The following is a 9,730-nucleotide window of genomic DNA, read 5'->3' on the forward strand; positions in this document are numbered from 1 at the left end:
GAAAAAGCCCATGCTCAGCAATGAAGACCCAACACAGCCGCCATAAATAAATAAATAGATAAATAGATAAATAAATAAATCTTAAAAAAAAAAAAAAGAATTGCAGTTTGGGAATTCCCTGGCGGTCCAGTGGTTAGGACTCCTGCTTCCACTGCAGGGGGCCCGGGTTCGAACCCTGGTCAGGGAACTAGGATCCCACAAGCCACACGGTGCAGTTTAAAAAAAGAAAGGATGATACTTCGAGATTAGAAGAATAGTAAGAGAATACTGTGTGCAATTGTGGGACAACAAATATAAGAACCTAGAGGAAATAGATAAGATCCTGAGGAAAAAAGTCAGATTGACTCAAATTTTTAAGAAGTTAAAAATTAGACCAATTAACACAAAAAAGACTGAAGATCATTGAAATTTTACCACTGACAAAAGGCACAAGGACCAGATGGGTTAAGAACTGGGTTTTAACTCACCTAAAAAGTAACTCTAACTTTTTAAAAACCACTTCTAGATCACTTGGGGAAAAAAAAAAAGATGGGAAGCACACCACTTCTTTTATGAAGCCAAAGTAACTTTAATACCAGTCCCCCAAAAGAAAATGATTCTAAATAGAATATTAACTAAATAAATCCCGCAATGTAAGAAAACAATGATTATACCATTGTTATCATACAACCACGTGACCAATAATTAAATAATTTTAAAACTCTGTCCTTGGCCAAACAATCAATCTCCCCTGAGCCACTTTCTAGACTATACTTTGTCTTTGGGCCCTGCCCTTATCCTTGATGGGCCCACATGGCCCAGTTTTAGAGAGAATCTCCTACCCTTGGTATCTGATCACCCTGGCCTACCTTCTGCAAGAATCCTGTTAGGTCAGTTTAACAAGAATTCCCCCTACCCTGGATGTCCCTCTCCCCAGCCCCCCTTGGCTATAAATCCTCACTTTTCCTTGTATCTGAAAAGGACACCTATACTTAGGTGTCCTTAGGTGTTCCCTGTTGCAATAGTCCTGAAGAAAATCTGTTTTTTCCACTTTAACTACTATCCAACTCTGGTTTTCTTTCACAATATCAAATCCAACATTTTCTAAACTCTGTTAATTATATATTATATGAACACTAGTTCTAGGCAATATTAGTGGATGTTCCTGGACAAAAGCCTTTCCCTGGCCAGCTAAGGCTGGGAAAGATCTCTTCTCTAGGAGATCTCAGTGAGGGCATGTTAGACTGAAAGGCTTATGGTAAACAGATTTGCTTACTTGAGGACAAAAGGTTTCTGTGGGTTTTTTTCCCTTTTTGCTTTTGTTGTTGTTGTTTTAAGAATAGTGATGATGCTGTCCTGCATCACGGTGTTCCTTGGGGAGATGAGGTTCAGTGGCTTTGGTCCCCACTGTCTGGTGCCCCTTTGTCCATCTAGGGCTTTGCCCTCTCTCTTCACTGCCTCCTTTCGTTTGAGATTTCAGTTTACCAGTTTCCTTCCTTTCTGACACACTATTTCGTCAGACCTCTGCTGTCTTACACCTACAAATAGAACCAGAGTTGGCTCAAGGCTATAGCCCTCTCTTGGAGGAGATCCTTGAATCAATCTCTGCTCCTCCCTGGCTTTTTGCAAGTTTTCAAGTTGACTTGGCATCTTTTCACTCTCAGAGAGACCCTCACTTCTAGGATGCAGGACCAGTCACTCTGGAAGTTTCTAATGCTGCTGTTTTCTCCTGGACCAGGTTTTTACTAACGATAAGACAGAGGAGTGTGTGAAGCTCACAAGTCTGTATTTGTTTGCCAAGAACGTGCGGTCTTTGCTTCATACTTATCACTACCAGCAGCTTTTCCTTCATGAATTTTCCATGGCCTATACCAAGTATGTTGGAGAAACACTGCAACCCAAGACGTATGGCTACAGTAGTGTTGAGGAGCTCTTGGGAGCGATCCCACAGGTGGGTGTTTTCTCAGTGTCTTGGAGGGTGTCCTCCTGGAGAGCCACACGCTCATTCTCGGACAGAATAATGAAACTGCAGGCATTTTGAACTGATCCTTTCAAAACATACATACCGTTGGAGAAAAATGAATGATTTTAGCATTTCTCCTTCATTCTGCAAACCTTCATTAAATTCCTAGGTGTGAGGTGGGTGAGTCCCAGATCCTGCCCTCAGAAAGGTATGGGGTAATGGAGAGTCAAGACATCTGAGCAGGTGACAGTTGGTGTGGTCAGTGCAGCCGTCGGTGGGCACACTGAGGAGGACTGGCTGCGGGGGATCCCAGAGCAGAGTCCTCACAATGTGTAGAAGTTCATTAACCACGTGACAAAGAGGGGAGAGGGCAGACGGTGTGAGCAGATGCAGAGCAGCGAGAAGTAGTGTGGAGCTCCCAAGCTGGAGCCTCTCAGCAAAATAAGAGCTCAGTTATGGAGGCCAAGACTCTGTGGAGAGAGGGGAGGAGCCTCGGGGTTGCTGTAGGAAGCGCCATGGGGCTGCTGTCCGTGGTCGAGTTGAGAGAACCAGGAGGAGAGGAGGAGGCTGGCACTGCCACTGCGGAGGCCCAGGTGAGCACTATGCTGGGCTTGAGCCTGAGTGAAGGAAGAAGGGACACGAGGGTAGGACAGCTTGGGAGCCGAGATGGGGGACTTGGTGACAGATGCATGTGGGGGGGCTCTGGGAGCCAAGGGCCACTGCTGCCTCCCTCTTGGCAGAGGTGGGGGCAGCGTTACTAGGTCCGGGCCTTTGTTTTATGGTCAGGATAATGAGCTTAGCTTGAGGGGTGTGGGAGAGCCATTAATTCTTTTAAGGTGCATTTAGTATCTGGAAAAAATGGTAAGAGCTCCCACATGAGAACTAGCTTCATTTATATACCAGCTCTGGTGGTTGGGAGGTGACGTTTTTAAAGAGCCATAAAGAGTAATTTTTAAGCTGAGTCTCACAACTTCTAAGACCACAGCTTTTTATAAGCGGCATGTTTCTGCCAGCCTCCGTTGCTTTAAAGCAAAGTGTAGAAGATTTTTTCTTGGCGTTAATTTGGTCTTTAAGTCCTAGTATGTTTAAGTATGTTACCAAACACAGTAGGTCACACTCTTCCTGAATTTTAGGGCTTATTTCCCCTCCTTTTCCACTGCTTAACCAGTAGTATGTCTTGTGTGCAGGTGGTCTGGATAAAAGGACATGGTCATAAGAGAATTGTAGTGTTAAAAAATGACATGAAAAGTAAGTAAGCCCCATCCCCTCCCCCTTCAGAAGCCCCAGTTCTCGCCCTGATCCCCCTTTGATGGGTGCTCTTTGTCTTCCAGGTCGTGTGAGTTCACTTGGTCTCCCCTCTGCCAGTCATGAAACCCGGCCCTCAGCTACCGAGTGCATCCTGGAGGTGCCCGAATCTTGCACAGCCTTGGAACTCAAACTCGGAGCAGGTGGTGACGGTAAGAGAGGAAAAACAAAGCAAAGCTGGTGAAATTTTCAGGAAATGGCTTGGGGTGGAGCTGGGGTGGTTTGAGGGGGAAGGACGACGCTGGGTCATTTTCATTCGTTAAAGGTAAGTAGTCATGCATTTTCCAAAGGAGTCTGGTGTTTGGTTAAGAACAGAGAAAAAACTGGCCTGCATTTGATGGTTGACCAGTTAAGGTTCTTGAAGGATGTCGGCGGCCCCCATAATGACAATAAGCCAGCGTAATTCAGATGTTAAAGGAAAAAGATTCTGACACTTATTAGAATACTTCAAGATGACTGCAATGGAGTCAACTCTGCTGCCCTTGGAGAGAGAGATGGAGCTTAGCTCTGAATGCGACAAGGACAAGTGGGGGCTTATAGTCAAGGTGCAGAGCAAGGGGGTCGGTGGCTGGGAAACTACCAAGAGGAGACATCAAGGTAGGGGGATTCCTGCCGACCTAAGAGGATTCTTGTTAAAGGCAGGCCAAGGACTTAGACATCAAAGGTTGGGGGTGGGGTGGGATGAGGAACTTGATCAGATACCAAAAGGCTGGGGGATTTTTGCTAAACTGACTTCTCAAGATTCTTGTCAAGACTGGACATGGCAAGGACACGAGACACAGAAGACCAAGGTCAAGGTCTGGTGGAGAAGAGGGCTTGGAGGAGCCTGACTCCTGACTAAAGTTGGGTTAGGGAGAGTCTTTGTCACAGGACATCCCTGGGAAAGACTTGATAGTAATGCATTAGTGTTACTCAGAACAACATCGAGTCATGCCGATTTTATGTGGCATCTTCTGTGTACTAGGTAGAAATCAACTCGCTTGAATTTTGAGTCCATTGCTACATATGAGAATTTTATCTTCATAGGAGTCTGCAAGTTGTTAAATAGTTACAAGTGCTACTGTGCTCTGTGTTTATAGGATAATCAGCTATGTAGCATTTTACATTTTTACAAAGCACCTGAATGTAGCTCATCCTCTCAAGCTGTCAGCACAGCCTTCAGTGGTAGGTACCTCCATCCTACAGACGAAGAACTGAAATTCCGGGAGGTTAAGTAGCTTACCCAAGAGCACTCAGCGAGGAAGTGACAGAACTGGGACCCAAGTCTTCTAATTCGGAGCTTTTGCTCACTTAACTACTTTCTATGGGTTTTTAAATTTCTCAGTGTTTTTAAATTGCCCCCTTTGTGTTCCTAAGAACACAAAATCGGGAGATCCTGGCTGTGGCATCTCACTTACCGAGAGTGACCCAGACCTTTCTGTGAATGGCTTTTTTTAAAACGTTGAGTTCTTGAGTACTTCCTGACCTTAAGGAGAAGGCAGGCCTCAGGCACAGGCCGTGCCGTGCAGTCCTGAGTGGAGCCCCGCTGCCTTCTCCCCCAGGGCCCTGTCCGGTGGAGCAGGAGCTTCTCCGCCTGACCAGCGACTCCCCTGTGGACCTCTTGTGTGCGCCTGTCCCATCGTGCCTGCCGTCCCCTCAGCTGAGACCGGATCCCGTCATCCTCCAGTCCGCTGACCTCATTCAGTTTGAGGAACGCCCTCAGGAGCCTTCTGGTAGGAGGCCCTGTGTCACTGTGGGGTTTTCTCTGTGGCTTTAATTAAACAGTAAACTCTTAATGCCAAGATGTTCACTGTTTGATGGGAGTGGGGAGAGACTCTACTTTTTCAGGCACAAATATACCTGTGAGGATTATTCAGGACCCCCTTTTCCTATCAGGGTTCCTGCTCACAGCCCGAGGTGGCTGAGGGAGCAGCAAGCACGGGAACGATGGTGGTCTTGAGGGGCGCTGCAGCTGCGCTGGGGGTGGGGACCCCACGGGGGAGCGTGCAGGGGCTTCCTGGGCTGTGCTCCCCACCTTTGGGAAGTGCAGCAGCTCCAGCGGCAGCCCCTGCCCGTCACCAGACATACACGTCACCGCCGGTCTGGCCCAGAGTTGAACGACTCCAGAGGGTACTGGGGCTCCGTGGGACTGTGAATAGGGGAGGGCGGGCACCTGTGTCTCGGGCCCCAGCTCGTGCCACAGCTAGAGATGGCACGGGCCCCAGGCTGCTCGCCTAGGAAGGGGCAGGGCCAGGATTGGAGCCCCGAGCCTCTTGTCTTTCTGTCGTGTCCCTGGCCTCCTGAGAGGCCGGCCCACCTGCTCTGTCGAGGTCCTTCCCTTGTCGTCTCCTCTGTTGGGGTGGTCCTTCCCCGCTCTGCTGACACTGCCATCCAGGAGATGACCCTGCTGACCACAGGCCTCGGTCTTCTTAGCAGCCTTTGGCACCTTTGGCACCGTCACCCAGTGAAAGAGCTGAGGCTGTTTATCTGGAAGATAGTCAGTGAGGAGATGTATACCTACCTGGCTGTGGAGTTGGACCTGGGCTGTGGCGACGGCGGGGGTGGTTCCCCGAGAAGCGTAGACTTGGTGGGAAATTGACGTTAGCTCTTCCGTGGGTGTAGCCTTGGTGTGTTTAGTGGACTGAGTTCAACCATCCCTGTGTGCCGGGGAGAGAAATAACCTGAGCCGTGCTGGCAGTTCCGTCCGTTACTCTCCCCAGCGAGAGTCAGCCTGAGAGCTGAGCTGAGGTTCTGCCTCCCCGCCGTCACCTCAGCCTCTATGTGCCTTTGGTGCGGGAGCCCCTTGCACACGCAGTGGCAGTCCAAGGTATAAGGACACATCACTTCCAAGCGGTGTGGCTCTGTACCTACAGCAGGCTAGTTACTTGTGGCTCAGCCAGAGAAAGACCAGCCTGTGTGCACTCTGGGAAAAGTGGCTGCTTCACTTCCTGGGTTTTTGAGGGTACTTCTGACTCTGTGCAGTTCTCCCCTTATCTCTGCTTGCCCTGCTCCCCCCTCCCCAGCCCCCAGCCCCACCTTGGGTGCACGTAGAGCACGGTCCTCTGTCAGTGGCATAGGCCGGGGCCCCCTGGTACCAAGGCCCCTCCTGGTCTGAAAGTCTTTAGGTCACATGTGGCTTATGGGTCCTTAACTACCTGACAGAGAGAATGAATGGGCAGAGAAAGTGGAAAAAAATGTTTTTAAACCACTGCGCATTGATTTGTAGCCAAAAACGAAGGTCTCTGAAGTTTTGTAATTCAAGGGAGACCTGAGATGAAGTTTATAAATGTTTGACTTATGTGACACATAATATTGGCCACAGAGCTAATAAGTAAATTATGGCATAGGTGTGACATTTGGGGATTATTTTTTTGAGAAATGAGGAAAACTGAAAACAAACACTTTTTGCAGGTCCTAGAACTGAATGTATTTGCTTTCCTGTATTTACAGAAATTATGGTTTTAAACCAAGAAGAGAAAATGGAAATTCCAATACCAATAAAGAACGAAAACCTGCCCTCTGATTCCAGCTCATCTGGCATCTCAGCAGCTGTCCCAGTGCCTCCCTGCCTCTCCACGGAAACCCCAGAGTCGCTGCTCAGCAAGGACCCTGTGGAAAGCCCAGCCAAAAAGCAACCCAAAAATAGAGTAAAATTGGCAGCCAACTTTTCCTTTGCACCTATAACCAAGCTTTGAGTCTCGTTTTGAACATAGAATTAGGATGGGAAAGCACTGTCTGATTCTGCACACAAAAGTGGGTTCAAAAAAACCTTTTCTGTTTTAATGAAGACCCCCTAGAAACCAGTTATTTCATCTTTAGACATATTCCATAATGTTTTGTTTCTCTTACACTGACACAGCTTTGAGCTGAAGTTTTTCTTTCATTTTTTCCCCCACTTATTTGGAAAAAAAAAATTCTGTCATTCGTTAAAGAATCCTTAATATATTTTAACAAATTTTTGTTAGTTACTATGAAGCGTAATGGTATTCTGTAAGAAGACAGCAATGAGAACTCAGCAAGAAGGAAGTGGTTTTACTTCCATCAAGCCATGTCAGTGGTAAAATCTTACATGTAGCATAATATAGTCTCTAAGCCTTTGCTTACTGATGTTTTCAGACAGTATTAATCAAATGCATGAGGTGTCTTTGAAGCAAAGCCTGTTCTGTGATCCTGTGCAATCACAACACTGAAGGAGAATGGTGGGCGAGGCAGGAAGAATGTATTTTCTGGTTGGATGTGAAGGCTCCTGGCTTCCATGTGACTTGTAAGCGTGCCTTGTTTTTTATTTAACTATGTCTGTAGTGGACAAATGTGGCTTCATCACAGATTTTTTAAAATGTTTCCACTTTGGGGTTCCATTTAGGAGCTTTCTAGAAAGTCAAGGATGTTTTAAGCTTCCCTTTTATGTTAAGTTCCAGTTTGATATGGATTAGGTTAAGGAAAAGGAGATGGTCTTGGTGTCATGAATTTAAAGTCAGCATTTGAATTCCAACACACATTATTGTGTGTCGAGAGGCAATGTTGGGAAGAGAGTCTGATTTTCTAAAATATGCATCAAATGCATAAATTACAAATCAGAGCTGAGGGAGGTGCTTTAATAGGAACGGTATCAATGCTCTTTCCACTAGGAAGAGACAGAAATTCTATCTATACATAGGAAGGCCAAGGTTGATCAACTTAACCTTGTATTCATAATTTTAAAGCTGGTTTTGGTAGCTGGGAAGCTTTGTGTATGAGTATTTGTGCGTTTGTATCTGTTAACTCAGTGTCTTTTAATAGTGTCTGCTTTTACTGTGTTACTTCTCGCTGTTGGAAGCATGTTTGGGTTTTTTTGTGGTGTCTGATGTTGGCATTTGGGAAAAGCCAGCTTTTGAGGGAGCACTGCCCTGTGGAATGACCTTCGCCTTGAGGTGGCTGAGGCATCCGGTGACGGGCAGCCTCTTACGCCTCCTGGAGAAGCCTGACATTTACAATGGGTTGTATTTGTTGGGCAAAAAGGCGGATTCGTTCATAGAGCAGAAAAAACCTGTAGGCATAAGGTCTTCCACTAGTTAGATGGTTTCTTTTGGGGAAATGATTATATTTTGTAACTTCTAGAAAGCCAGAAAATGGGCTCTGATTTCATAGCCAGCATTTTGATAAAATGCCACAAAATAAGGGCTATTGAGAGATTTTTACAAGTAAGATTTTTTGTTCCCCAAATCTTTTAAATGAAGCCAGTGATTCCCAGTTCTCAGCACATGGCCCCAACCAAGATGGAACGGCCCTGGGAAAGCCTTCTAGGCATCATGGCACTCTTGAGTCCTCCCAAAGGCATTTCCTCTACTGACACAGTGTGACAGGAAGTAAAATGCAAAGGTGCACTTTTTTTTAAGAAGCTTTTAAACAGTGTGACAAAGTTGGTGTTGAGAACATCAGTGGCCTTATTCTGAGATTTCATAAGGCTGAGTTTGCACACGTGGACTTTAGTTTTGCTCGAAGGTAAAGAATGTGGACTTTAAAGATGTAAGAGGCACCATTACAAGTCACTAGGAACAGCCTCAAAGAGCAGCTTCTTTGGGCAACAGACAAAGAAGAGACTGGAGTTGTGTGCTGTGGTGTGGGTGTGGTTGAATCGTTCACTGGAGTCACCTGTCAGCCCGGGACGCGTGTGTGATTCCAACAATCGCTGTTTGAAGATGTGAGAATACAGCGAAACTCGTTGTGTTCGTAATGTACTCCACAATGGCCAGTCCAATTGCTATCTATTTTTTTTATCTAGAGGTTTAATTGAATGATATGACAAAATGATGTATGAGAATTAAGACAATGAAATTCTTTATTTCTGGGTGGAAAGATGTACCAGATTAGATTTATCTGTTTAAAAAAAGACAAAAGTTATCACCAAAACCCCCTTTCCCATCTTGCACTGTTTGTTTTGGATTGAGCTTGGGGGAAGAGATGTTTTTCTTAACTGTCTACTTTGTTTGAACACTTTTTCTGTGGTTCAAGTGCTGTTTTGTGTGTTGGGACCAAACAGTTGTCAATAAACTTTAAAAGCAAGCATCAAATTTGAGTTTTCCAAGTGAGTGTTTTGTTTGTTTGAGGTGGGGGGATTGTATACGAGTCCAGTTCTGTCAGCTTCTCATCCCTCCTGAGAATCTCTGAGATGGAAAACAAACTGGTCTGTCGTCTTAGAGCCTCTTTAAATTTGGCCTGTGGCCCTGGCAGGTGACTGGACTATTGGCCCTTCATGGTCAGGACCCTCCAGGGTTTCCAGCCTCGCTCCAGCTCATAATCGTTTGGGGAAGATACAATAATCACAAATACCCTCCAGTTATAAAACTTGGGATAATTCCTAGGAACTCTCTCCCTGGGAAAGAAATCCAGCCAAGCATGCTCTTTGAATAGCCTATTTGAAAAAGACTTCTTTCACAGATTCCATTGTGAAGCCCTTTTCCTGAGACCACTGTTACTCCCCACCCACTCTCCACCCCCGTCCCAAGATTTTGAAAGGACCCAGAA

General features: G+C 46.1%; 1 protein-coding gene across 5 annotated transcripts in view; it reads left to right on the top strand.

Moving 5' to 3' along the window:
- The window catches only part of MARF1 (meiosis regulator and mRNA stability factor 1), a 41,176-nt gene extending 31,900 nt beyond the window's left edge, over positions 1 to 9,276 (top strand). For all 5 annotated transcript variants that reach the window (XM_082644212.1, XM_082644215.1, XM_082644213.1 and 2 more), the window contains 5 exons: positions 1,718 to 1,930; positions 3,130 to 3,190; positions 3,274 to 3,399; positions 4,789 to 4,959; positions 6,677 to 9,276. In XM_082644212.1, the coding sequence (XP_082500338.1) occupies positions 1,718 to 1,930; positions 3,130 to 3,190; positions 3,274 to 3,399; positions 4,789 to 4,959; positions 6,677 to 6,921 (816 nt within the window). In that variant the 3' untranslated portion in view covers positions 6,922 to 9,276. The remainder of the gene's footprint in view (positions 1 to 1,717; positions 1,931 to 3,129; positions 3,191 to 3,273; positions 3,400 to 4,788; positions 4,960 to 6,676) is intronic.
- The last annotated feature ends 454 nt before the right edge of the window (positions 9,277 to 9,730 follow it).

The sequence above is a fragment of the Mesoplodon mirus genome, assembly GCF_964341445.2.
Source record: "Mesoplodon mirus genome assembly, chromosome: 15".
Classification (NCBI taxonomy): Eukaryota; Metazoa; Chordata; class Mammalia; order Artiodactyla; family Ziphiidae; genus Mesoplodon; species Mesoplodon mirus.